Raw genomic sequence first — 27,700 nt, forward strand, 5'->3', positions numbered from 1 at the left:
ACCTCCAGGGCCTCTGCCAATCTGCCCTGGAGGAAAATTCCTTCCCGACCCCAAATATGGTGATCAGTTAAACCCTCAGCATGTGGGCAAGACTCACCAGCCAGCACCCAGGAAAGAATTCTCTGTAGTAACTCAGATCCCACCCCATCTAACATCCCATCAGTGGGTATTAGCTTCATTCTGGTGTCACTGGCCATGATGGAGACATTTGCCTAGTTGTGATGCTTGAATTTCACCTTGTTGCCATGCCTGGCACTGTGCTTCCAGCCGTTCGATGGAATTCTCCAAGTTGTGGGCGCTCACCCTTAGGGAACATCACCAACCATCACAGGAGTCGCAAACAGAAATGGTCTCACTTTCTAATGTGCCATTGACAACAGGCTCATGGGTCCTACTGGCAGGACCACAGCATTATAGATGGTGATTTTTGGCTGTAGACAGAGTCCGTGTTCCTTCCAGATCCAGTGATGGAGGCAACCAGATGCGGTGCTGGCCTTCTTCATTCACACATCCCTTTCATGGTCAACTGTTGCTTCCTTAGTCAACCTGCAGCCAACACAGGTCAATGTGTGGCTTGGAGCCTGGCATCTTCCAAAGCCATGGACCAGTCTGGGGTAGATGGTTGAGGCGCTGGCTGGTACCTAACCTCAGTTTTCGCTGGGCTGAGGGGGAGACCAACGTTATGCGCCCCTGTAGCAAAGCCGTAAGTGCTGCTTCAGCGGGCACCACCAAGGCCCAACCAGCGGCCTCGACCAGTTCCTGAAAAGCAGGCGGCTGGCAGGGCTTGAGCCTCGGGCTGGCTGCAGAAACGCTCCCCTTACTAGTGCACGGGGCGGGCGCTCTGCAGGACCGAGTCCAGGGAGAGGGGCGGAGGGGCAAGGGAAGGGTTAACCCCTGCCTGGCCGGTGCATGCTTTTGCCTCTTCCAGCAGAGGGGCCGCTGAGTCACCAGGGCCCCGCTTGGTGAATGGCTGCGCTCAAGAGGGGCTGGGCGGCCCTTCCGCTCCCGGCTCCGCCAGCGCCTCGCAGCTCGTCCCGCTCCGCAGTGCAGCCCGGCCGGCCGGCGGGAGCTCAGCATGGCCGTGACCCTCAACAGCCGCTTCCAAGGTAGGCGCGCCCCGAGCCCGGCCCCTGCTGCGCCTCTGGGGCGCAGGAGCCCGCGCAGCCCGGCCCCTACCCCGCTAACGCCCCTCTCTTCCCGGCGCAGGAGGCAAAGCCTACGGGCAGCGGAGAGCGCAGCAGGAGGGGCGGCTGGAGGAGATAAACAAGGTAGGGGGTGAGCCGGCGTGGGGCGGTGGGTGCCGGCCGGGGGCTGGAGAAGCGGCGTCTCCTCCCGGGGCTGAGTGCGCGGGGGGCTGGCAGGAGCTGGGGAACTGGCTTGGGAAGGGGCTTGGGAAGGCGAGGGGCTCTGGGGGGAACCTGGGGCGGCGGGGAAGCGGTCTCCGCTCTCTGGGCTGCTGGGAAGGGGGCTGGGGGAGTGCGGTCCCGGCCGCCTCTGCTCCTGTTCCCCCCGGCTCGGGCCGGGGCAGGCAGCCCCGAAGCTCCACATGGCTGGTGGGAGCCAGAAGTTCCTGCGCTTCGATTTCTGATCGACTTCGGCGGCGCACGCGGCTGAGCCTGCTTCCAGCCCCGGTTTCCCACGTGTGAGCTGGAGAAAGGGGCTAGATCTTGGCTTGTGTGTGTTTTGAGGGCACAGGTGTGTCTAGGTGCTTGCGCCTTCCCATCACACCCCCTGCCAAGCAGGGCCCAGCTCTGGGGAAACTGAGGCACGGACCAAAGACTTGACTTGCCAAAGTTGGGATGGGAAAGCGTGAACTCCAGTTCAGGACTCTACCCACAGGGACATTCTCGCCTACCACAGTTACTCCTCTAGCTAGTAAAATCTGCTGAAGAGCCCTCTGCTAAAGCAATTCCAATGTGCCTCTCTCATCCAGTGAGTTGTGCTAGGTGGGGGCCAGCGTGTTAGGGGTAAGGATGGATGCTTTTGTGTTTCTTCGCTGAAAAGTTTGAAATCCCCACAAGCCCCCTTTCCCCTTCCCCATCAGACTCTCAGCTTGATGCAGCAATCAGACATGAGAGGGAAAGGGACCCCTTGGAAAGGTTGGGGTGGGTTTTTTGTGGGGGAGGGCAGGGTGAGAGGGAAGAGCAAGACTGAGACAGATCTGGGAACTTCACTCCCCAATGCCTTGTGCCAGCCAGGGTGACCACAGTTGATGGTGTTGCACCAGGCATCGGGGAGTGAAGTTCTCAGATCTGTCTCAGTCTTGCTCTTCCCTCTCACCCTGCCCTCCCCCCAAAAAAACCCACCCCAGCCTTTCCAAGGGTGTCACTAAAGCCCTCCAGCTCCTAAACTGGGCTGCAAGCAAGACCCCTGCCTGTGCCCAGTGGAGAGAGCTGTCTGCAGACCCAGCCTGTACATGGCAGTGTACATGGCAGCTGATCACTTGGTTTGTGCCCTGTTTTGTCTCACTTGTGGAGCAGATTGACATGGTTAGGAGCCAGTTAAAGCTGAATCCTTGAGGCTGAAGCCCAAAAGCGGCGAGAAGTCGATGTGAACTAAGGGTCTGTCTAGAGAGCTGAGAGGAGAAGATGAAGGTGTTTGCAGGGAAAGGAGGCTGGAGGTGGGGAGGGGAAGAATCCATCTGAGGGGGGCTGGATGGAGATCAGAGTTGGAGGGTTGGCTGGCAGGAGGGGTGTATGAAGGGGCAGTGTTTGAGGTGGGGTGTGTGGAAAGACTGGAGTCTCTGTGGGACCAGGCCCTAGTTAATCTTAATTCCAACTGGGTTCTTCATGCAACTGCCTCCTATCTGGTATCTGGCTTGCTTCCCCCAGCCCCAAATGAGAACAGACTTGCTGACCTACTGTTATGGCTCCAGGGACCCAGTCCTGCCCAGCGAGTAGAGCCCCAATCCCCACGCCCAAGCTGGCTCTGGGACCCTGGTATTAGAGGGCCACGATAGTGAGTGAGCTGCGCAGCTGTCCTTCCGAGTGCTTCCGTTCCATTTCCCAGCTCACGTAGGGGATCTTCAGAGGCCACAAAACTCCCAGACAGGTGAAGGAGGGTGTCTCTCCAGGCTGCCATTGAGCGGGATGGGGAGGTGTCCTTCCGAAGTGCAAAGGGCCCCACAAAACAGAGCGGCCCCTTTAAGCCTCCCAGAGCCCTGGGTGTGTTCTGCAGGCTGGGCCAGGTTCATACATCATGGGACCAACTGGCAGGATGGTGGGAATGCACAGCCAGGCCTGTCCTCACTCTTGGCTCTTGCGTCGATGTATTAAATCCTGGTCTCTTCCCAGCAGCTTCCTACTCCTGTCCTAGTTTCATAGCTCAGGTCTGAGGTTGTGTTTGAATAATCCAACCAAACTGAACAGGACCCTAGAAGAGGGGCCCGTGCAGGCAAAACAAGTGTAAACATCCTCTTCCCCACAGACCTCAGTACTGCTGTGACTTCAACAGGGGCTGGAGCAAACCCTGAGGTATGTAGTCATGCTTTCCCAATATAGCTGTGTCACGGAGTCTGGGGGTTCCAGCCCTGCACCCCTCTTCCTGGAACCCACAGTGACTTTGAGCCAGCCAGTAAAACAGAAGGTTTATTGGACAACAGGAACACAGGTTACAGCAGAGCTTGCAGGCACAGTCAGGACCCCTCCATCGAGTCCTTCTGGGGGTTCAGGGTGCTTGGATCCCAGCTAGGATACCCGGAATTCTGCCCCACAGCCCCAAACCCCAACTCAAAAAACTTCCCTCCTGCCACCCCCTTCCTTTTCCTCCTTCCCCCGGCCAAGGAGTTGACCTCCCCGCCCTACCTAGCTCAGGTTACAGGCTCCGGTATCGTCCATCCCCTAAAGTCCTCCCCTGCTCTCCCATCCCCCATGCAGACAGCCCCTACTCCATCACAGCAGGTCACACCCATAAACCACTGCGGGCAGGGAGTGTGGCTGGCAGGAAAAGAGGACGGGGTGTGGCAGCAAGGAAAGAATGGAGCTGGCTTGAGCCTGGGGTGGAGATTGATCTGGTGTGGGGTGGGAATGGGTGGCTGGGACAGGTCAGCAAGGTGAGGCATGAGGAATCTGTATTACAGGCACTAGCCGTGAGTCTAGTGTTCCCTTGTGCCCTGTGGTCCCTGAGCAGGGGGTGCTGAGGCAGAGGAACACCTTCAGGAGGCTGAGCTCAGAGAGCTGAGAGATCAGATGTCTTGCAGAGGTCCATTCAATGGGAGAGATGGGGTGGAGGTGCCTTTTTCTCCTTCAGTGGGCTCCCTGCACCCTTGTCTGGCCTGGTCTAACCTGTGCTGGGCGTGTGGCTGGTTCCAAGCAGGCACTTTATGAGATAGGCCCCATTGTGCTCAGCCCTAGAACTTAGGCCTGTTACCTCTGCAGTGCCCCTGCATTCTACCAGCTCCAGAGAGTGGCAGGCCCTCAGCACAGGGGTCATGGGCTGCTCCCCGTTGCCCGGTGGAGGCAGCCAGAATGAAGGGGCTGAGATGAATGAAGCTGCCTGGGGCTGAGATCTTATCACATCTTTGCAAGCTGAACCCCTACAAAGCTGGTGGGCGTTTGGCTGGGCACTCGAGGGGGGAGCAGAGTTCTAGTGGGCAGTGGGGTGACTGAAACTATTCCTTCCGTGGCACTGGGCATCCCAGCGTGGCATTGGGCAGTGCTGCACTGCCTGTGGGGAGGGATGGGAAACGCAGGTCCCACCAGCCGGAGCAGGCAGCATTAATGGCCCTGGGGTCCTGCTTACACCTGCACAGCCAATGGCCCTTGGAGGAGCGCTTCTGCTGCAGCAGAGCCAGTGGAGCTGAGGGCAGGAGACTGCAGCGCAGCAAAGCTGGATCTACACAAGGGCTGTCTCCCAACAGCAGTCCCTTAGCTAGGGGGCCGGTCCCCTTCCTCACTGCAGCGTGAGGATTGGAATCGTGTGTGTGGGGTAACAGCTGGACCTGTGCCAGGGACTGTTGTGTGCCAGTGGATGCTTTGTGGCCAGCTGCCATAACGGTCCCTGCAGGAACGCACCCTAGGAAGAATAGGAGCTATTGTTCTCAGGAAGGGCTTTCAACTTCACCCCGGCCTGTACCGAGCTGTTCTGATTTCCTCTCTCAGGCGTGTAGAGTTTCTGCCTCTTGTGGATGCTGACTTGGGTCTTTTCTCCACTCTCTGTGCAAACAGTGGGTGAGCTCGGTGCTGGGGCCGCTGGATATCCTGCAGACCTTGGCAGGGGGCTGGAGGGAGGAACAGCAAATCAAGGATTAGAGGGTGCAAGGGCCGTTAGTGTAAAGGCCCTAGGTATGAGGGCCGGATGAGGTCCCTTTCCCTGGTGCAATGCAGAGGAGGCTGCTGGGCTGGAGGGAGAAACCTTCTCCTGTCCCCGAGAGTAGGTTACAAGATGGGTCCATCCCCCCGCCTGTCTTCCCTGCCTGTGCCATGAACAGTAAGTGCCTTACTCTCTCAGGGGAGGTGTTTCATGGAGGAAGAGGAGTTGGGATGGTAAGTGCTGGTGATAGGAGGCTGGCTGGGTTAATTCCAGGTGGCTTTGGCACTTTACCAGACTTCCTACTGCTCCACCTGTCAGGAGGCCCATAAGGAGTGGGCTGGAGGCTAGGAAGAGAAGAGGGTGTGGGGTGAAGGGTTGTGCGTGCGCGGGGGGAGATGTAATGGATTCTGGGGTGGACAAAAACCAGTGAAACTTAAGGGAGGAGGGTGACAACATCTGGAGCTCATCCAGGCCAGCACCTTCAATCTGAGCATTTCAAAGCACTTAAAAAGGCTGATGAACCTTCCCAACCCACATAGGGATGGGGCAGTGTCAGCTCCATGTTACAGGTGGAGAAACTGAGGCGCAGAGGGCAAGTGACTTGCCCAAAGTCACAGCAAGCCAGTGGCATATCCTGGAGTAGAACTGAGGTGCCCCAGTCCCAATCTCTTGCCCTCACCATGTGCCAATGTATTGCACTTGGTGGGTTTCTCTTCTGGGTATGGATGAGAGCAGTCAGGATCTCTTGGATTGACTGAGCCCTGTAGAGTTGGGACTTATGGAGATCACAGACGGGGGGCCTCCAGGCACCAGTGCACCAACCGTGTGCTGTGCCGGTCGCCGTGAAGGTGACAGTCAGGCTGCCTTTGGTGGCATGCCTGTGGGAGGTCATTGCTGCCAAAACCGCGGGACTGGTGGACTTCCTGCAGGCATGCTGCTGAAGGCAGTCTGACTCCTGCGCTAGGGGCGGCAAAATACATAGAGCTGCCCCTGACCACAGAGGGGGGAACTGGAGAGGATTTGAACCAGTGAGAGGCCTGAATGAGACAGCACCTGGCAGAGGAGAGGTGGAGACAGTGTCTGATGTGGAGGTGATTTAGGAGTAAGATACCAGGACAGCTTACACGGCTGGGAGATGTGGAGACTAGAGAGTTTGGGGTCAGTTCTAGCACTGCCTGATATCCAGGGGCAACTGCGAGATTTAGGACTAAGAAGGCTGAGGAAAGAGCTACATTCTGCTCTCTAACCTCCCCCATCTGTAGGGTAATCGCAGCTGGAAGTGCAGAGGGCCAGGACACTCTGACACTGTTCCTATACCAACACCGTCCTTTCAAGGTAAGGGGCCCTGAATTCACTGACTTGAGGGAGGATGGATTACAACGGGCTCAATAGCCCCACTTGCATCTTGTGGCAGGAACAAAACTGTCCATATTTCTGCCGCATAGGGGGGTGGTCCAAGCCTGGGCCTCTGCAGGGAGGCGGGTTTGCCCTTTGAGCTGTGGTTGTTTCAGCCCATTGCACTGAGTGGGAATGTTCTTATGGTTTGTGCCACCCTCATTCTGCGGCAGGAGTCTCCTTGTAGGGAGCTCTGGGTGTCAGAAATGCAACAAGCTTGGATTTCCTTGGAGAGCTACTTGTTAATGCCCTTGCCGGCTTCTCCCTCCCTACTGTAACACCTTTCTTGGGCCTGAGTGTTAGGGATGCATGTTCTGTACACACAACTGCTGCATGAAACAGCCTGCAAATACTGAGGGGTTAATGGGTTGGAACAGCTGTGGGCAGTAAATCCTGCTCTGCTTTTCTTGACCAGCCTCTGTACTTCCTCTCTTCATTGAGGGGGGAGGGAGGAGTTGTTTTTTGCCTTTTTAAAAATCTGATCAGCTGTGCAACTGCAGAGACTTGAACCTCTCCAAAACCTCCCAACTGTAACATAGCTGGCATACCAGGCTGTGCGGATGGCATGGTGGGGTCACCCTTGAGAGCGAGCCGGGACCGTATATGGAAAAGGAGAAACTTTCTCAGACTTTCTGAGGGGACTTTCCAGTCTGCAAAATCCCCAGGGCTGCAAACAAGCTCAATTAGGCAGGACAGAGATGTGTTAGGAGCACCTATCCTGACTCATTGGCCTGCTAAACCTAGGGTTGTGAGTTCAATCCTTGAGGGGGTCACTTAGGGATCTGGGGCAAAAATCAGTACTTGGTCCTGCTAGTGAAGGCAGGGGGCTGGACTCAAGGTCCCTTCCAGTTCTAGGAGATATCTCCAAACCTATCCTGACTCCCAAGCAGCTTCTGAGAGCCAGGGAGAGCAACTTAGCACTCTCCTGACTCCTGTGCGGATAAGGATCTCTGGCAGGAAGCCACTCCCCTTGCTGCCTCCTGACTGCCAAACGGCATTGAAGACTCATTTCCAATGCATTTCTCTCTCTCTCTCTTAGGGGACTTTGGTTTGGGGACTTTGATCTGCAGGTGCCTGGTGTAATCAGTACAGATCAGCAGCAACCCAAACATTACCCTTCTCCAATAGCTTTGGCCAATGGGAAAGGAATGGTCTCTATCAGTTTTCCAGGAACAAGGTGCTCGCATCACAAAAATGCCCCAGCTGAGGTCCATGCTTCAAGGGGCAGTCTCAGTACAGCCTAAGAATTCAATGGCCTGTGGAGACAGGCCCAGTGATGGGCACTCTACAAACACTATAAACGCTGTAGGTAGGTTGGCCTGTCCCTCACAGGGGGTATATCTACGCTGCAGTTGGAGATGTGATTGCAGCATGCGTAGGTTTGATTTCACTTAGGTACCAGTAGCAGTGAAGCCGTGGGTGGCTAGGTCTTGCAGAAGTCCATGCTGCCAAGTACGCACCCAGGGTCCTGGGGAGACTTGTGCAGTGCATGCTGCAGCGGCTTTACTGCTCTTAGTTCCTGAACTAGCTAGCTCAGGTACCTCTCCACGTGCTGGAATCATATCTCCATACCCTGAAAGGTGCAGGTGTGTTAGTGGGGCGGGGCTGAGGAGGTCTGTGCTCTTGCTACCCCAGTTGTATTGCAGATAGAGAAGGTTTGTGCATCTAAGTCCATAGGCCTCAGGAAAATGACCTCTAGCCAAGAGTAACTCCATCTAATCTGTGCACTCATGTGTCTCATTTGTGCAGTTCTGCTTAGTAATAAGGATGCTAGACAGGGAACTGTGCCCCTAAAAGCTGGAGCCCTGGCAGAGGGATCTGGGAGCAACTGGCAATGGAATGCCTCTGTGCTCTTGTTAATGCCTGTTGTTCTTATCGCAGTGGCTGCAAACAAGAGTTGTATACAGTGTTGAGGGTGGAATGTTTCCATTTGAAATGTATTCCTTGTTGCTTTGCACATTCCGGACCAGGCCCTGTGAGAGTTGCTGGGCTGTGACTCTTCTCCCTGGCCGATGAAATACACTCCCTGCCCCTCTATGACTTCTTGTACCAAGAGAACTGGCTGCTGACTTCAAGATGGCTGAATACCTGCTGGGTCAGTGCCACCTGCTCTTGGTGTCACATGACTGGAGCATCTGTGCACCTGCCCTGGCAAATTGTAGCTGGGCTAGGGCAGCAGGAGTTGGTATCCTCCCATCCTAAATGCCTCTCCTTTCTCACCACCCCTCCGTTCTGGGAGAAAAATATACCCACTGCTCTGCTCAGCATGGTCCAGCAGGTAGGTCGTGGGACAGGGAGTCGGGCCCTGGTTCCGTACTGGCTTTTCCACTCCCACCTCTTGTGACGTTAGACAGGTCACTTCTGCAGAGATTGTTTATACCCATAATAACCCTCCCTCCCAACACAGGTTCACTCTGCAGCCTGTGAGTCTGTCACCGTGTCCCATGAGCTCTATGTAGGGTGGGCCAGATGGTGCATGGGGATAGCGTGCTGCTGGGGTTCTGATGAGATATGAACCCAAGGGCGTGACCTCTCGTGTCTATCGCAGCTCCTCTGAGACTCTCTCTACAAATAGAATGTTAACCCTGATGACCTGGATGAATTCTACCTTGAGTAATGGCATTTTGCCACCCAAACTCCCCTTGCACTTTCAGCTGGGTTCCAGGGCTGAACATCGTGTTGAACTGGAGGGTGATACTCTTAGCTGGATCATTTTTTCTGTTTAAGGATGGCTCAAAGGGAACCAGACTGGCTTATGTGGGTGAGGGGAAGGATCTTGGTGTGTTGCTTAGACCAGCTGTTTAAATTCTCGAGGTGCTGTGCTGTAGTGGTAACAGATGCTAATGCAACACTAGGTTGTATCAGGCAGTGTGTGTTACACAAGCCTAAGGATACTGTGCTGTTGCCACCTTTAGAGCAGTGTTCAGATCTGGTCACTCTAAAAAAAGGTCAGGTTAAGTTGCAGAGAGCACTTGGGAGCAGGGGTGGTGGTAAATGGAACAGGCAAGCCTGTGTATGAGGAAAACCTGATGAGAGTGGGGCTAACTAATGGTGAGAGAGTGATCCAGCAGTAACACGACTGAAATATTTAGTGAGGGGCTTTTACACAGCAGAGCTGCTTGATCTGTCTGAGGTTGCTTGAGAGACCAGAGCTAAATGACATCATTCTGTTCTGTGCTGGTTCTTACACTGTGCTCATCACCATAAAATCTGAGCCCCTTTGAGAGGTATATTAACCAATAGCTAACTAATTAGCAAGAGTTGAGAGGACCCTATTCGAAATGGGGCTATTTAGCAGAATGCATATTTGGATCCACTCTTCACCGCTCTGTACCTCAGTTTCCCAGTCGTTAGGTGGGGATAACGATACTGACCCTGTTCGGAGAGGCACTGATGAAAAGCACTGTGTAAGAGTTAGGTGTTGCTCTTCAGCCCTAGTGTGTTGATCCAGGCCCATCTCTGTGCTATAAGTTAAGAATGCCAGGAGGTGTTCGTACAGAACGGGGATGGGATGGGCTCTGAGAGCGAGGAGGCCATTATGGTAGGCTTTTTTTTTTTTTTTTAATGACTGCATTTGAATCATGTGGATGGGCTCTTGGTCAGTTCTGTGCCGGGGAGGAGCCAGCAGTGCATTTCGAGGTTTCCCCAGTTTGATCCAGGGACCTCTAGGTGCCAGCTGGCAGAGGGCACAGGAGTGCATAGAGTTTTACACGTATCTGCTGGGTTGGATATGTTCATAATTCACTAATGGGTGGAATGTGAAGTCTCTATTGAAAGCCCCCGGTCACCTTAATCACAGTGAAAAGTGCGTATGGGTAATATTGAAGGAATTAGGTTTCTATGCTGAGAATTATGTTCTTAAGTCAGGCGACTAGGAGGGGACAAACTTCTACGATTCGTACGGCAGGGGGTAACATGTCCGGTCACCTGTGTGGTGTATATCTTATAATGGAGGCTGGTTTGCATCATGAGCCAAATCTTCAAGAGGAAATTTGCAGAAAGAAATAGACAGCAGGAGGGGGCCCTGCTTACAAGTAAACCCAGTGGGTTGTTGGGTTATAATGGGCCACAGAGGTAGGTAGACCCTGGATATTTCCTTGGGAGGGGGGCAAGCTGATAGCATGAGTTGTATCACAAATGGAAGATCATAGCCAAACCTGGCTGTAAAACGCTGAAGGACTTGGGCTGAGATTTGCTCTAGAAGACATGACAGTAATGAGTGCAGTAAGTCTAGGCTGTCAAATGTATATTCTGATTTTTGTTTTATATGCAACTGTCCATTTCCAGTATTTCTACTTGGTATCCCTTGAATCTCTGTACTTTAAATAGACTTTTACTGGATTTCACTATAAACCTAGCTAAGTGCTATGTGTTAAGCAGAGCAATGATCAGGTATAACAAGGAAGCTGGGGTGCACTGTTTCTTTGGAAGCAGTGAATCTCCGAATACTGGGACTGTCCAGTGGATCAGGGACTGACAGCTCTGGGAGTCACTCTGGGGTTGGAGTGTGCCTATTGCTAACCTGTCGAGAGACAGCTGAGCCTGCAGAGGCCTAGAGGGCAGTGCTTGTGTTGCTTGTGGCCAGTGCAGCTGTGGAGCTGACCTCCGGCAGGTGTAAGCAAGGTGCCTCTCAGCCCTGGGTATCCCTGGAAAGTGTCACATCCTGTCCACCTATGCTGGCCACTGCTTTGGGTGTGGCTGACTGTTTTTTCTCTCTTCTGAAACAGGTGTCAAATGTACTTAAAGCCCTAAAATCTCCAGACTAGAGATGGCTGAGTCAGCACCTGGTGGTCCCAGAGCTGTAGACTGAGACTTTCTGAGCCACCTTGGGGGTCTGGGTGCCTGGTTCCTATTTTGTTAGCAATAAAGGATGTGTCAGGCAAGGTTGTAGGAAAGAACATGCAAGTTTCTGTTAATGTTAGTGATGACTGGGCATCCCAATACCTTAAGGCTAGGGGCTGCGTCTGCCACACCCATTCATGGCTATGCAGTCTGTGTCTGCAACGCATGCATGGAATGTGCAGCAGCCTCAGCCCGCTGCCCCTCAATCCCTTGGAGGGTCCTTGCCCCATGCAATAGAAAAATAAACAGCAGCTGTGAGTGATTGCTGCAGAGAAGAATGCTGAACACGGACCAAGTGACTAAATTCCTGGACGTTGGGTGGATGTGGGAGGCTGGAAATGAAGAGGAAGACCAGGCAGTTTGCAGCTGCAGGGAATATATTGCCAACAGAGATTCGCTGGAGGGGCACAGTGGTGGGGCTTGCTGTCCAGATCCTGCTCTGCGCTGGAGCTTCAGGCTCGTCACCTTGCAGTGCTAAGGCACTTTAATAATAAAGCCATGAGATGATGGCAATGGAGACTGGAGACATCTGCAAGTGGGTGAGCTGCTCCTCCAGCACTCAGGGGAACCTGTTTCCTGCCTCAGCGCATCAGAGGCAGTAGCTGTGTCTCGCTTTGGATGTAAAAGGTCCTCTTAACTCAGTATCCAATGTGCACCACATCCTCTTCAGTGAATCCAGGAGCTTCAAAGCGCTGAGAGAACTGTGCCGGCTGTAAAGAACCAAAAGCCATTGCTGTGCATAGTGTGTATGCATAGACCTCAGGAGAGGGAGATGAGGGGGTTGGAGTCTCTCATCTGCTACCCCAGACTCTATATGGCTATATCAGGAACACTGTTATAGTGTCCACCTTTGGACAGAACTAAAGGGAATCCCCTGGCATTGCCGCTAGAAAAACTGTGGAGTTGCTGGTGCGATGAAGGTGTTGTCATTAAGAAATCTCCAGGCACTGCGATTCCCTCTTGGTTCCCTAGGATCGCCATCCAGCCCAACCCCTTCTCCTAGTCCAGTCCGTATGGGGTGGGGGAAGGAATTGATCCATTTGAGATCTCTCCTGGCACTGATACTGCTCAGCTTTGTAAACAGCATCTGTTTTTGACTTTTGGCAGTTAATTCCCCTCTTGGGTGTATATATAGTCAAACACACACCCCATCTTAGACTTTCCCTGGGAGGTTTGAGGAGCTTTGCCTTGTGTGTTTAACCTTTGGGACTTTTTTGCCCCTATTAGGAATTTCTCTGTGACCCCAAGTTCAGTGATGAAGAGGACCTGGAGGAGAAGCTTGCGGTGTTCAAAGGTGAGACTCAGCTGCCACTCTCTGTCCCCTTTCACTTGTACACTATGTGCCAAGGGTAGCCTTTTCCCAGGAGCTGGAACCAGCCAGACAGGAGAACTAGCTGCCAGAAGAGATACGAGTGACTGAACTGAGATCACAGCCTCCTCACGTTTCAGACTAAGCCCTAACCTTCGCTGTGACTTCATTTTCCCACAATGAGTCTTTACACGCACACCCCGTCAAATGGTCCCTCCGCAGGCATCTCCCACACAACTGTGACAAAACAGTGATTCCTCTAAGGGCAGCTCTGCGCTCAAACACGTGTTGCCGTTTTCCAGCAACAGCGCAGCTGCCATACTAGCAATGGCTGTGGCATTGCTTGAAAATAAGTACAGAATCTTCCAGTGCAGTCAAGGTCTGTCTTTCTCCTTCCTTTCTCATCCTGTATTTCAATAGATCCTAGTGGTACTGAGCTAATACAGTGACTGTAGCCATATAAGCACCTAGATTGATTAGACAAGTGAGTAGAAGCCTCTGCTACAAAGTTGGGCTCCAAACTTCCTCAAAATGGGGGGAATCTTGGGATCCCTGTTTGGGCCACTTGTCCCCATGATCTTTCCTAACACAATGTAGATCGCCATCCAGCCAACCCGTTCCCTCCCCAAACCTCTTCTCCTAGTCCAGTCCACATTGATGGGGTTCAGAGATGTGCCCCTATCTTCATTTCCACCTAAAACTCTTGTGTTTCTAGATCTGGAACGTTGGCTGCTCTGGGGTTTTGGTTCAGTCCTAAAATGGTGGTTTTTCCCCTTTGATTTGTTTGTTTTTGAGGGGGGGAAGGAGGGCAGTGCAAAGCATGGCTCTGCACGTGGGGCTGTCTGGGTGCGGGGTTTGGGCCCGTTATGGGCGGGGCAAGTCTCAAGCTGAGCTGTCTTAGCTGCCTCTGTTTCTCAACAGGCAGTTAGGGGATGTCTGTGTTGCAGCTGGGAGAGAGAGTCCCAGCGTGGGTAGACAGACTCGTTCCAGCTCCGTTCGAGCTAGCACGCCAAAAATAATGGCATATCCGGTGGCTCAGCCTAGCCACCAGGCTCCAAGACCACCTGATCCCCTGGATCCGAGCTCCAGTGGTTAACCTGAGCTGCTGCCCATGCCGACCAGAGCTAGTCCAGGTCTGGCTCCCCGCACTGGGAATCGCACCTTCCAGCTGCAGTGTAGACAAACCCTTAAAGACCCTGCCCCCCCACCCCCTGGGGAGCCCTGGGAAAACATGCCCTCTGTGCCATGCACCCCTTGGTTGTCTGTCCTCTAGCACAGCTCCACAGCAAATAAGGGCCCATCAACAGGACCCGGGGCAGCTGCCTAACCTGCTTCCATTCCAGGCATTGGCTGCTTTTGGCTTTGATATCAGTCCTAGAGGGTGCTGGCTGGTGCCTTTCCCAGCAGAGAGTGAGGGAACTGGATGTCTCCAGTTTCCCCACGTTCTCCTTCCCCGCCACCTGCCTCTCCTCCCATTTTTGCTGAAACCCTGAATTATTTTCCCTCTGAATTGGGCTTTCTTCAAACATTGTGACTGTGGGTTGCAGCCACAGAGCTCCCTGTTAACAGGAGCCCTCGGCATCTCCTCCCCCTGCCTCATGTATTTGTCTCCATGGCCTGTTCTGTGGGAGTCCCACTCCCCGCCGCCAACACCTCCTCCAGCTTCTCCCAACAATCAGCCCATTATGCATCCCCCTCGCCCAGCTGAGCCAGAGAGTCTTGGGAGCCCCTGTGCAGAATCGGTGTTTGTGTGAATGCGCTGGGGTTAGCAGGGCAGGATTTCACCCCATTGAATCGCGGCAGCATGGGATGAAAGGGAGACGTGAACGGGTAGGCTCAGGCTCGGAGTGCCGTCGTATAAAGCCTCCTCTGTTCTCTGCGCTGCCTGTCAAACTTTCTCAGAAGAACAGAGAAAATAACACACACACTGCACACAGCAGACACACAGTGGGGGACACGGTTGAGATTCCTATGCTGGGATGACTGACCCCAGTGTTTGGGCCTGGCCAAGTAACTCAGAGCCACAAAGGAGGGCACTCTGATTAGAGAGTTAAACCTGCCTTTCATCCCAAGAGCTGCTGTCCTATTCCCTTGCTGCTCTCTGTTCCTCTGGCGCACATGCCAGTCACAAGCTATTCCCTCTACAAGCCCATTTGCTGCAGCCCAGGATGAAAGGTGGCTTGTTGATAAGGCATTCGTCAAGATGGAAATTCCCTCCTGCAGTCGGTCCTCTGCTGCTCAGCCAGAGAGGCAGTTCTAGCATCATGCCCTGGCCTGGATTTGATTAGGCCTCTCACCCTGAGCTGATCCACAGGGCAATGTAAACAGAGACATCTATTTACCTGTCGCTGGTAGAACAAGGACGTGGCACCATGAGCAATTAAACTGCAATTTGCCTGTAGAACAGGGACATGCTGTGATTGAGCTGGGACTTTCCTGTGCTGCTATAAATGACCTTGCTTAATGTTACAAACATAAGGTGGAGAAGAGAGGGAATTTCTTAATATAGTGCCCACCACCGTGGTATCAAGGCATTGCTTAGAGCTAAGAGGCAGAGGAATGTAGCTTTGTCCATGTAGGAGCGTCGTAGTGAACCTGTTACTGTAAAGGACAAGAATACTCTGAAATAGCAAAGAGTCCGGTGGCACCTTAAAGACTAACAGATTTATTTGGGCATAAGCTTTTGTGGGTTAAAAGCCACTTCTTCAGATGCCTGGAGTGAAAATTACAGATGCAGGCATAAATATACTGACACATGAAGAGAAGGGAGTTACCTTACAAGTCTTTTGTGGATACAGACTAACCTAGCTAGCCCTCTAATACTCTGAAGTGATGCTGATTACTAATGAGCAGCATCCAGCACTCGGCCAGGGGTTTGGCTGGCATGAGGACACAATAACACAACCTTTTCCCACTAGGAATAAGGCACTGCATAATGGGAACGCTCATGGAACTAACTACATGGTAACAACACAAATGGTATCGGACATAGGCTGTTTTTTCATAATAGAAAGTTACTGTAATGAATCTGTAGCCCTCTTATTCTTCAATTATTTCCACGCTGCACACTGTAGCAACTTGGAATTTCAAGTTGCCAGCAGCAACAGAACCTTCTGACGCAAAACAGACTCCTACCACTTGAGCTCAAGGAGAATCTCCTTTTAGAGGTTAGCAGTATTGGGCCATGGACACACAGATGAGTCCTGATTCTAGCCGCTAGAAGACAATGGTGCATATACACAATAGCCAGCTCATTTTAGCAAGTGCCAGACAGTGGATTTCAGTGAAAGGCCTTTTCTGAAAAGTAAATACGCAGTTCTCTGTGCAGTGAGCCATCCCAAGCTGTACACTGTCTTGACTCTCCTGATGCTTTAGGTGTGTTAAAGGACGCAATTTCTCCCCTCGCTGGCTTTCCAGCCATCCCTGCCTATTGTGCCTTAGTGTCTAAATCCCGATTGAAGGCTGTCATTCAACCATCCAGTGACTAATTAGCTGACAGCTTGGGGCTGAATCAAAGAATTTGTGGCCCAATACATCTACCCTGCACTAATCTTTCAGGAAACAGGATTATTTACCACATCAAACCAGTCATCCATCTATCCTAGAACCCAGATCAGCCATGTAAAATACAGCAAGGCTCTGTGTCACAGGATATACAGGCCTGCTGCGCTACCCAGTGTAGAAAATACACAGTTCATCCTAGCATGCCGTCACTAATGAGTGGTACATGTTGCCCAGATGCATGGAGCTCCCATTAGCATTAATGAGCCCTATGCATTCACCCAAGGGTGACCCTGTCACAGTACTGAAGGGGGGGGCTGTGGCACAAATTGGCACCTCTAAACTGGCCTTTGGCCTAATTGGTTCTTAGTCCATTAAAAAGGCTTTTGTATCTTCAAAGCCCCTTTATGTGAGCTGAGGTTTAGACAGCCCAGTTCTCGCTCATGTCGTATATGATGTCTCATGTGGATTGGCAAATTCTGAAAGACGTGTCTCTGCTGGTAATAGACGTGATGCCTCAAAGTTTAAAAAAAAAAAAAAAAAAGTACTCTTTGAAAATCTATTCAGTCCACGTTGTATAATGGTTGCTAAGGGCTGATCTCTGGTGATGGTGCCACCTTTAAGTGGTAGGGCTAAAAATTTCTTGAAGAAAGAGCACTATCCAGTAAGAGCCACTGTGCCTCAAAGAGGCGATGAATTCATGACATGGGCAGGCCTGCCTGGCTCTCTTGTCTCCCTCTGAATCCCATGGACAGGTTACCCCACCCAGTGGAGCAGTGCCTCTTCCAAGTTACTGTTCATCAGGAATCAGACCTAAGCACTTGGGGAAAACCCATCCCTTTACCTGTGCAATCCTGTGTTGCTCTAAATCCCTCCTTCATTCCACAATGTCTTCATCCGTATCTCGTTACCCTGGTCTGCCACTGGCCACTGCTTTGTACCATGTCTCTTTCTTTGGCTTCCCTGTAGGAAAGGAACCACAACTGGAGTCATTACTGAGCTTTAAAGTCCAGGCTGGACACTAAACCCAAGAGCCTGGGCATTTGTGTCCCTGTGTGACCACCCCATGGTGATATTAGGCACATCACTCTCTGTATTCCAGTAGCACTTGGAGGCCCCCCAGCTGAGATCAAGGCCCCATTGTGCTAGGTGCTGTACATACACACTCAGACACATTCCCTGTCCTGAAGACATTACAGTCGGACTAGACAGAGGGTTCTCAGGTGGGAGGGGAGACACAGGCACAGAGAAAAATAACTTTGCTAAGGTCCCATAACAAATCATTGCAGAACCAGGACTAGAAGTCAGTTCTCCTGACTCCCAGCTCAGTGCTGTATCCACTCGGCCTTACTATCTTGCTTCCTTCCCTACCCACATGGAATAGTACAACTATTGGGCATTTTGGCATGTGGGTTTTTTTTTTGTCTTCCTCTGAAAGGCTTTGTTGTTGCCAGCTTCTGAGGAGTCACATGGTGCCAGACTAGCTGGGCAAATGATCCATTCCAGTATAACCACCCTGTGTGCTTCATTGCATCCTCTTGGTGATCTAGCCCCTGTGCCCATCCGTGGAGCAGTGCCACTCAGGGCTGTCCTCTGCCTCAGCTAGGATATGGAAGGAGCTGCCCTGAGATCCTGCTGAAGCTGCTCTGATTTGCTAACTCCCTTCTGTATGTCTCTTCCAGAGAAATATATGGAGTTTGACCTGAATAACCAAGGCGAGATTGGTGAGTGACCCCTGGAGGAACACATCTTGTTGCTTGGCCAGAAGGAGAGTGGTCTGTTGGGGTAGACACTGGGACTGCAAAGCATAAAGCCAGTGTTGCTACTTCTCTCTCAAACTCTATCTGCAGGTGCTGATAGAGTCCGAGGGCTGCTCCCCCAAATCTCTAGCCTGGTCCTATGGGACCTTTACTCTGTCTCTTGGCTTCTGAGAGACTGACGCTGTCCTCACATGTCCAGGTCTTCCTCTTTCTCTCTGGGTCTCTCCTTGCCTGCTTCAAGCATTAGACGTGTCTCTGTTCTTAGTCCCAAGCTCCCCTCTTTCTTCTGGATCTCTGCTCAGCCCTCTTGCTTCTCTTTCTGTTCTGGGCTCTTCTTTCCTCGTGGTTCTCTCTCAGTAAGTAACAGGAAGAGCCATGGATTCCTAGACAGGGTTTTGTGCTTGGATGAGCCTGCAGCATCAAGGCTTTGCTTGGTTTGAGGTTGAAACCAGGCAAAGCCCCTAGGTCTCCACCCAAAACCAAAGCTCTCTTGTCCTGCCCCACCTCCAGACTCTCTTTAGTGGGAGAAGGGGCTGTACCCCAGACCTCTGTAAGCTGAGGTCTAGGCTCTGAAGCTGGCCCAGTTTTCTGTTTGCACCCGCTGAGATCTCCCGGCTTAGGGTTTTTTAAGGAAGGCTTTTCTCACACCTGGTATTGGTGCTATCTTGCTCTTTCCCAAAGACAGGACCTGGCACCTGAAAAGAGATGAGGCCAAGCCACAGTGTCCAGATCCAGACTTCTGCAATGTTCAGGATTCAGGTCCCGGGTTTTGCCTTGGGGCCCATCCCTGCTTCTAACTTCCCCAAAGCACAGTGTATTCACTGTGTCTGTCTTGTGAGTTCCCTGCAAGCCACAGCCGCCTCCACCTCCTCTAGCTTATCCAGTGTCCCCGGTGGGTGGGGAGGGAGAAGGAGACCTAGCTCCTCACCCTGGTGCTGGTTAGGAGGAGGAAAGAAGCCTGCAGCTCATTGTTCAAGTGAGAACAATCTGAAGGAAATTGCCTCAGACTCTGCCTGAGGGTGGGGTTTTAGCACCACTTCCAAGGGGCCTGTTTGGGTCTGGTTTGGTTCCTTTAATATTGGTGCTTCCCTCTCTCTCCCTCCCCATTGTCCCCCCCATCCCCCTCCCCAGCTTTTCTCCTACACTTCAGGAGAGTTGGAATCCAGAGACCCTCATCTCTACTCACAATAGGGTGAGGATGGGGAAACATGCCTTGATTAGCCCAGATCACACAGAGTCAGTGGCAGAGTTAGGATTAGAAGTGAGGGGTTTGATCCCACGCTGTGCTTCAAATGGCTGCACCTCAAAAATCAAAACCCAGGGGAAGGGGCTGCAAAGGTGGCTTTATACCACCTTAGCCCTGCGCTGCTCCAGGGCCACTGGCCCCGGCATAAGTCAGAGCAGCCCTTAGGTGTCTAACTTGCAGCTTCCTTCCACCTTGGCACAACCTCTGTGCTCAGGTTTATGATGAGGGCCGGCTTATGTTTTCCCTCAGGATAATCTCTAGTCAGTTATGGTCCCTGTACAGAGCAATGTTGTGGGACCAGGGCAGGAGAGAGAGAGAGTGGTAGATTCTAACAGGAGGTTGAATTCACTAGTATTTGAGGCACACAGGTATAATAGTATGGATACCACCAATACTTGTTTGCTAACAAAATGAACTTAGACATCGCCCAAAGGAAAAATATCAGTCATTTTTGGTTTCTGTGGTACTTTGCTGCTGCTGACTGTCGGCCCTGACTTTTGCGAGAGCAGCATGGGGCTGCAAGGAATCACTCCTGCATATTTTTTATTTTATACCTTGGAAGCATGAGGTAAAGTGGCCGTGGTCAGCTTAGGTTTTGCTGGAGGGTTTGTTTTGGATCTAGAAGTTGCCCACTGAGCATGCTCAGCTTGTAATTGAAGGGGTGAGGAGGACTGAGTCGTTAATGTAAATGCCCTGTATCCCAGAGGCTTATTCGTCATGTTCAGCGCTGCACTGTCTCCCGCTGCCACCATTCCTGGCATTGGCACTTTGGCTCTTCCTCTTGCAGATCTAATGTCTGTCAAAAGGATGATGGAGAAACTGGGGGCTCCGAAGACACACTTAGAGCTGAAGAAGATGATCTCTGAAGTGACTGGAGGGGTTAGCGAAACCATCTCTTACCAGGACTTCGTCAACGTGATGCTTGGCAAGCGCTCCGCCGTCCTTAAATTGTGAGTGTTGGAGGGGCCGGGGGGCAGACGAAAGATGTGATGCTGGGATCTGAGCTCCATGCTTTGGGGGTTCGGGAACCAAGTGCAGCAGGAGGCAGGGGCTGTTCTACATGCTCCTGAGGAGCAAAGATGGAGCAAGAACCCATGTGTCCTAGACAGGCTGCAAAGCCTGAATGGAGAAGGGATGAAGAACATCTCTGGAAGGCAATGAGCAGAGAAGCATCTCAAGGATGAAAGGTGTCGGGAGTCACTGGGGCGGGGAGTCGGAGTCCAGCCAGGGTGAGGGCTGAACCTGAGGAGGGGGTTATGTAGTGTGGGGAGGGGGCTGAAGTTGTGGTGGTTCCAGGCCCTGTTTGCTTTCAATCTACCTTCCAAAGCTAGACAAAGTGGCCAGGTCCAGGGGTAGGGCTGTCCATGGTCTGTCACCACCACATGCTGCCAGGAATGCACTATAGAGGTGCCTGGTGTATTGGGAAGAGGCTTCCTCCTGCATGACATGGCAGGGTTAAAGCAGCTCCAAAGCGCATAGGGCACAATACTCTGGAGTACTTGGCCATTTGCATGGTTGAGCATATGGCCCATCTCACAGCCCACCTAGGTGGTGCGCCACACAGTCACAATACATCTGTCACGGGGTGCTAGCTTGATCTAGCTAGCTTGGGTGCTGATAGAAATGAAGCCACGACACCATGTGCCTCAGCACTGGTTGCCCAAGCCTGCCTGGAACCCTGGGTCATTACTTCTGGGGCTAGCCCCATACTATAGCCTGTGCTGCCATAATTCACTGCACTGGTAGCCAAGCTAGCTAGATTGTGTCTACGTGAGCTGCAGTCACACTCTGTGATTGCAGTACAGACATAGCCTTGTACCCAGACTGAGGGTGACTCGCATGCTGTGGCTTGGTGTGTGTCCACACAGGTGCTCCCCAGAGACCACCCAGGTCCTTTCACACTCATGTTCCAATCCAGCTGTAACCCTAGACTGTAGTGGTGGGGAAAGGCTAGTGTAGCATTAGGTCCTTTCGTCTCTCTCCCACCTGAGTCTGTCCAGGTTTGCAGGACAGTAGGTTCCCTCTTGCTGTCCTGCCTGAAGGGTGTCCGGATTGAACTGGGAATTCAGCGACAATGCAGCTGGGAAGCTCCTGTCACATGCCTCTTTGTACAATATGCCCCTTTCCATCTCCTCACATCCATTCCAGAGTCACTCCTGCTGGGTGCCAAGGTTTTCCTTGTTCCTTTGGCATCGGAGTGGGTGGAGGAGGCACGTTTGAAGCAGTGCATGCGGGGGAGGGGAGGTACTGCTACTGTGGTGTGAGCCACTGGTGTAAGCTTCTCACAGCCTTTTGTGCCTTCCTGAGAAGGGCGGTGAAAGCTCTGCTGTTGTAACAAATGGCTTCTGGGCACCAGCTTGGCTGCTTCTTGCAATGGGGTGGTGTCTACGGGCTCCTTCCCCACCCTCCTAAAGCCTCTCGGCCTTTCATGGCCACCAACCATGCTAGCACTGCTTTTGTGCTTACCCAAGATAGACGGGGTCCTCTCTCCTCTGTGCCCCTCGTCCGTTTCTGAAGGATACCTCCAGTGCGACTAGCTCTCCAAAGTGGATATTAAGGGAATCATTTTGTTCCCCACACCAGCAGACATATTGCCACTAATCTGCTGTGTATTTATGGTGGTGAAAATCTTTACCACCCTTCTCCCCTTAACTGCCCTTGGTTAGCACGTTAGTGAAGGATGTTTCTGGGGTTTTCTCTCCCAGCGATGGATTTGTTCCTGGTAGTTCCATGACTCCTATCACAAACACTCATGAGTGTTCCCTTGGCAACCTTCTTCCCCTGCTGAAGCCTGTGTGACACTCTCCATCCTCTGGCCCAATGTGACTAGTTTTAGATTAGAGGTCGGCAGCCTTTCAGAAGTGCTGTGCTGAGTCTTCATTTATTCACTCTAATTTAAGGTTTTGTGTGCCAATAATACATTTTAACCTTTTTAGAAGGTCTTTTTGTATAAGTCTATACTATATAACTAAAGTATTGTTGTATGTACAGTAAATAAGGTTTCAGAATGTTTAAGAAGCTTAATTTAAAATTAAATTAAAATGCAGAGCCCCCTGGACTGGTGGCCAGGAGCCGGGCAGCGTGAGTGCCACTGAAAATCAGCTTGCACGCCGCCTTCGGCACCCATGCCATAGGTTGCCTACGCCTGTTTTAGATAGACAGTTCCCTTCTCAGCAGACACCCAAACAAGCATCCTATTGTTCTCAGGCCAGGGTTGAGTTTCTGCTACAATTGTAAATGTGAAGTTCCAGTTCCAGCAAAAGCCACCGAACCGAGGTAGCAGCTGGCAGCAGCTAAGTGGCTACAATTCTTAGGGAGGAATAAAGCAGTGACAGTTAAAAAGCATTCTGGAGTCTCTTTCCAATTACTGCCCCACCCAATTGGCAGTCACTCCTTGTCCAGCACACAGTTCCTGTGGATTGCTTGTTGTTGCTTCTTAATGTGCATGCAGTGTAGTTATGCTGTCCCATGCAGGTCTGTAGGCACAGTGTATTAGAAGCAGTGGTCTGCCATGTGTTCTCAATCGACTTCAAGTGGCTGCCTAAAGCGAACATACCAATCCCTTGCACACTCAGATGGGAACCAAATGGGCGACTTTGCAAGTGGCATTCAAGGCACAGCTTTTATGGCTACTTCGAAGATGAGATCTTGTACTGTGTTGGCAATACTGCCCTCTACTGGCTACAGAGTAGTGGTGGCTATGGGGAAATAGCACACCCATATTTTTGCAGTTTAGACTGGATCAGTAAAAACATAAACAAGTTACTATTCTGCACATCTATAAGGCCTAACATCTGGGGATCTCTGAGCACTTTGCTGGCATGTATTGAGCCTCGCAACACTTCTGTGCAATGCAGAACATCTCTGTTTCACTGATAGGGAAAGATACTTGGAAGGGTGAAGACTGCCCAAAGTATGTCAGGGGCAGAGCTAGAAATAAAACCCAGGAATCCTGACATACAGTTTTGGAGTCCAACTATTGGATTTTCTAATGTAGGAGCAAGACCTTGTTGTTTTCCAGCAGATGTTGTCGATCCTGGTGATGGGTTAAACTTGCACCTGTTTTCTTAATTTGTGCTTCTGACTGTTTTTTCCAGAGTCATGCTGTTTGAAGGAAAAGCCAATGAAAACATCCCAAAGCCTTCTGGCCCGCCTCCAGAGAGAGATATTGCCAGTCTTCCCTGAAGGCAATAGGCTGAGAGCCAAATCTGTCGGCACTATGGTGATCTTTAAGGAGGGTTACCTGTTTTGTTACTTTTACATTGGTCAGTCTTAGTAATAGAAACTAATCTGCCGTAGAAGAGGAATGACAAGGGAAGCCCAGGGACCCCCAGTCCACAGGTAGCCGTCTCTTTGCTGCATCTCCTAGCCAGTTTCATCTGTAGCAAAAGTGTAAACATGAAACCAAAAATAACTGCAACCTCACCTGTGGTTCTCAGGTAAGAAATTGCTGATTGTTCTCTGTGGTTTCTAGCATGGATCTCTCTGCTAGAAGGGGCTGCCTCCTTTTGAACAGGTGGATCCTGAGCCACAGTGAATCAAATGCTGAATCTGCATTCAGCACAGAGCATCCTCCCGTCACTTCCATGGGAAACTGGCATGTTCTTGACATGGCCTTGCTGCCAGTCACCACCTTGCTATCTGCGTTCCCTGTGGCTGCTGTTGAGTACTGCTGTGCCACAGATAGTAAAGTGCTGTCTCTGCTCTACCCTACATCTCACAGCTTCTGACTAGTTCCTTTCCCACTGAACCTGAACAGCAATTTTCCAGCTAAATGCAAGTAAATCTTTCACCGTTGTGGCTTGCTGTCCTAGACTAGGATGGGGAGGTGGATGTACATTTGAGGCTGGCTGGCTAGGTCCTTGCCCAGGCAGGTGAGAACAGCCCTTTGGGGACATAGTGGGGGGATGCTAGCCATTTGGGAGAAGGGCAGGTAACTGCTGAGGCTTGGAGGCCTGGAGTCTGACATTGAAGAAGGAATCTTGGACCCCTTCCACATACTCCTACATCTCATTGAACAGTAGGTCCCAGTATCTGCTCCTCTGATTTATCCCAGCATTGTTGGGTCTGAGCCTAGTGTCCACTGTTAAATTTCCCCAGAACACCTGTGACACTCATCTCTGTCCCAGTTCTGTTGCCTTTCACTAGCCAAAGTGGACCCCAGTTACAGATCGATACCTCTCCACATGTCCTGGCTGAGGAAAAGCTCCACTCAGCCCTCCTGCACCATGTGGCATCCTCTATTTTCATGGAGCCTGTTGCTTTGTGAATGATGCGGAACCTGCCTGTTTTACTGCTGAGATTTGACCTCATGCCCTGTGAAGCTCATAGCAGGATTTGAGGAGATATTATGGTGTTGGGCTAGATATTCACATCTTACTGTTCTAGAAGTTGCTATGGTAGGTTAAGAGGAGAGGCGAGGGAGCCCTGTAAAACTCTGTTAGCTCTCCTTAGCTCTCCTTATGTGCATAAGAGCCACTGCTGCAATACAGTAAATACCGAGTGCTGCATCTCTAAGGATCACTTGTTTTAAGGTAAAGAGCTGGCCTTACTGAACACATGCTAATGAGTGGCTATCCCAGTAGAACTAATTCAGACTTGGAAAAACATCCAGTTCCAAGATGCACTGGATCTGGTGCCAAACTGGGATGGCTCTTTGGGACTCTGTTTCCTTTCGTTGTTGATCAGGAGAGTGGAAGAGATTTTGCTGGAGTTAGTTACGTCTTGCATGTGTCTTCCTGAACTAGGGTGCAAATCCGTGAGAGTCTGGACCTGTTAAAGCCTCTGGGTGAGATCCTGGCCCTACTGAAATCAATGGGAATTTTGCTGTTGACTTTCTAATGAGGCCTGGATTTCCCACTCCGTCTTGCAGTTCTAAGGCAGGCTAAATTCTCACTGACATCCTTCAGCATTTTGCCTGCCCAAGGTATAAGATTAAGCCCTAAGTGTACTTCTCAAGCTGTCTGCAGGAACATGTTTGCTTATATGGTAACTATTAAAGAATCCACAAGTGACTTAAAGAAGTCCTGCATAGCTGTAACTTAAAGGAGCTCATACCAGCAATGAGACTAAAAATAGGCAAGAATTGCCCTCCCGATCACAATCAGTAGCCTCCAACCAGAAGACAATAAAAAACTTCCATCTGTGACTATGGTGCAGGACAGAGAGTAAGCGCCCTGGAGGGTCCCCCTTTGACCAAGGGGAATAAGCCCTTGCAACTGTGATCTCCTTTTTAAGAAATTAGATAAACTATTCTATTAAGTCATCTGTGGTAGAAGCTGTTGATCCATTGTCTGCTTATATTTATATAGTTAAAATGTAAACTTCATAATATATTGGGTTTGTTTTCCTTGTAATGTGAATAAGTGGCTGGCTTCTGAAGCTTGCAGCCTCCCTCTTCTCCAGAGACAGATCCGTTCAATTGCCTAGAATAAATCCTATTTTAAGAGCTAATTCAACTGGCTGTATCTTGGACCTGAAATGTTGGGGGTGGTGGGAGAACAGGCCCAGCTTTTTTGCCTTCAAATTTCACAGAAAAGGCCTGTGATGATCTGAATCTGTAGGTGAAGGAAATGGGACTCCTGTCTGACTTCTTAAACTGGCCCAGAAAGAATTGTGGATGTGTCTGTCTGTCCATATTGATGCTCTCAAAACCTCCCAGATTAGACCTTTGTCCTGCAAACATACTCCTTCCTATGTGCTTGAATTTATTCTCATGCAGTCAGTTGACTTCAATGGGACTACTCTGCGATTAAAACTGAGCACGTGACTTTTTTTTTTTTTATGGGAACAGCGATCTTGTGTCTCACTTTTTGGGCGAGGAAAGACTCCCCTGCATACCAGAACTTAGATCTAGCAGGACTGTGCTCTGGACATCGAAGTGTTCATTGCAGTGTACTCTGTATTTACAATGCTTGGAACCCAGTTGTTTGCCGCTGGGGTTTCATTGCTTATCGTGTTTCTTCACTCCCCCTCCGGCTTTTTTTTCCTTTGTCCTTGCTAGCTTTTAACTTTGTGGTGTTTTTTAAATCATGGCTTAAATAAAAACAGATACCCAATTTATTGTTTGGAATTCTAACTCGTCTTATTGCGCCTGCCAAAGGCTGCCCTTTTTAAAAATGTCTTTTCTGTTCTTGTTTGTCTGAGAACTTAGAACTGCAATGGAGAGAGACGTAGATAAGGGCAGCACAGCTCTACTTGTACAGACTGAAAATAAATCTGAAACTCTGTGAAGTATCAGTTTATTCAATGTTGCTACTCCAGAGCCTTGTCTAAAGTCAAGTTTTTCCTGATAAACTAAAACTTTTTTAAAACAGTTTAGTTAAAAGGGTGCAAATCCTTGACTAGGCACTCAAGTTACATCAGTATAAGACAGGTGCAAACCATTTAAGTCAGTAACTGATCAAATGCTTCAATGTTTGAGTTAAACAGGGCAAGGGAAGTTTTTTGTTTGTTTGTTTGTTTTAAATCAAACATTCATGAAATACTTCTCAGGCTGCCTCTTGGCTGCTCACTTGCTTCAGAGTCACCGTTTGACATGCACACCTGTCTGGCAGGAGCAGCAAGACTCTTCTGACAGATCTTCTCCACCCTCGCTTTTACAATGGATTGGCTAAACCATCTGGGTCTCCAAAGATAATCATCCAAGCAGGGACCAAGCTTCATGGGTCCAGGAGGTGGATTTCCTTTCCATCATCGCAGAAGGCTGTGTGATGCCCTTTTGCCCCAGCATAGTCAGATGCAGGGATGAGGCCTTGCCAGCAGCCTCTCTAAAGAATGTCTATGCCTCGCTGGGGCCAGTGCAAGTTAAAGTATTGTTCATTTTAAAAAGGGGGAAGCTTTACACTTGTAAGAATGTCACAAGGTCTTCCATGCTTCAGATAATACAGTATTACATTTATTCCTTGCATAAAGCTGTGGAATTGTAATTAGAACCTTTGTCTTTCAGCTCTCCCTGCCCAAAATAAGGTTTTACCACTTGATCTAGAGAGAAAATGTTTTAAGTGGTAGTAGTTGAAGGTATTTTGTATGCTCTAAAATGCCTATTACAGTGATATAAACACATGCACTTGTACTGCCTTACAATGCACCTGAACACTCTAAACCGCTTTTCCAGTTCCCCTCAGCAAAACGAGGGAACCAAGTATAGATAAAATCTCCTTAATATGTTGTTCTAGTGTTGGGTGACAGTAAAAGACACGTTTCCCGATTTGGAGTGTAATAAGGCTCATCTGTGCTCAGGGAGGAAATCTCTCGCATCACAGTGTGAACAGTAGGTGGCTGGAGGCTAAACTATTTATTTTTTTCTAGTTAGATACCTGGGTGTAGGAGGGTGTAACTACATTGAAGGCAACACTAATGGGGTTGTATCTGCTTCTGACTGTGGTGAAATTGTGG

The 27,700-nt window shown here is 50.7% G+C and overlaps 1 protein-coding gene across 3 annotated transcripts; it reads left to right on the forward strand.

The window, feature by feature from the left end:
- The first annotated feature begins 1,002 nt into the window (after positions 1-1,002).
- On the forward strand, positions 1,003-26,363 carry AIF1L (allograft inflammatory factor 1 like). Of its 3 annotated transcripts, XM_032797802.2 has the most exons (6): positions 1,003-1,106; positions 1,207-1,268; positions 12,715-12,781; positions 17,980-18,021; positions 20,091-20,253; positions 23,401-26,363. In XM_032797802.2, exons 1-6 carry the CDS (start codon positions 1,076-1,078, stop codon positions 23,486-23,488), a joined length of 453 nt encoding a protein of 150 aa, XP_032653693.1. In that variant the 5' UTR covers positions 1,003-1,075; the 3' UTR covers positions 23,489-26,363. The 3 variants fall into 3 exon arrangements, with proteins under 3 accessions (XP_032653693.1, XP_074916563.1, XP_074916562.1); XM_075060462.1 differs by lacking the exon at positions 17,980-18,021 and having other exon boundaries at positions 23,401-24,810; XM_075060461.1 differs by lacking the exons at positions 1,003-1,106; positions 1,207-1,268 and adding an exon at positions 8,768-8,923 and having other exon boundaries at positions 23,401-24,810.
- The last annotated feature ends 1,337 nt before the right edge of the window (positions 26,364-27,700 follow it).

The sequence above is a fragment of the Chelonoidis abingdonii genome, chromosome 24 (genome assembly GCF_003597395.2).
Source record: "Chelonoidis abingdonii isolate Lonesome George chromosome 24, CheloAbing_2.0, whole genome shotgun sequence".
NCBI lineage: Eukaryota > Metazoa > Chordata > Testudines > Testudinidae > Chelonoidis > Chelonoidis abingdonii.

What these genes read in the sequence shown, in the direction of transcription:
- AIF1L (XM_075060461.1), top strand. Translation starts at nt 8,768, where the DNA reads ATGACTGGAGCATCTGTGCACCTGCCCTGGCAAATTGTAGCTGGGCTA. An exon ending in GAAGCTTGCGGTGTTCAAAG is followed by an intron (nt 12,782 to 17,979) that starts GTGAGACTCAGC and finishes TGTCTCTTCCAG; the next exon opens with AGAAATATATGGAGTTTGAC. An exon ending in CGCTCCGCCGTCCTTAAATT is followed by an intron (nt 20,254 to 23,400) that starts GTGAGTGTTGGA and finishes TGTTTTTTCCAG; the next exon opens with AGTCATGCTGTTTGAAGGAA.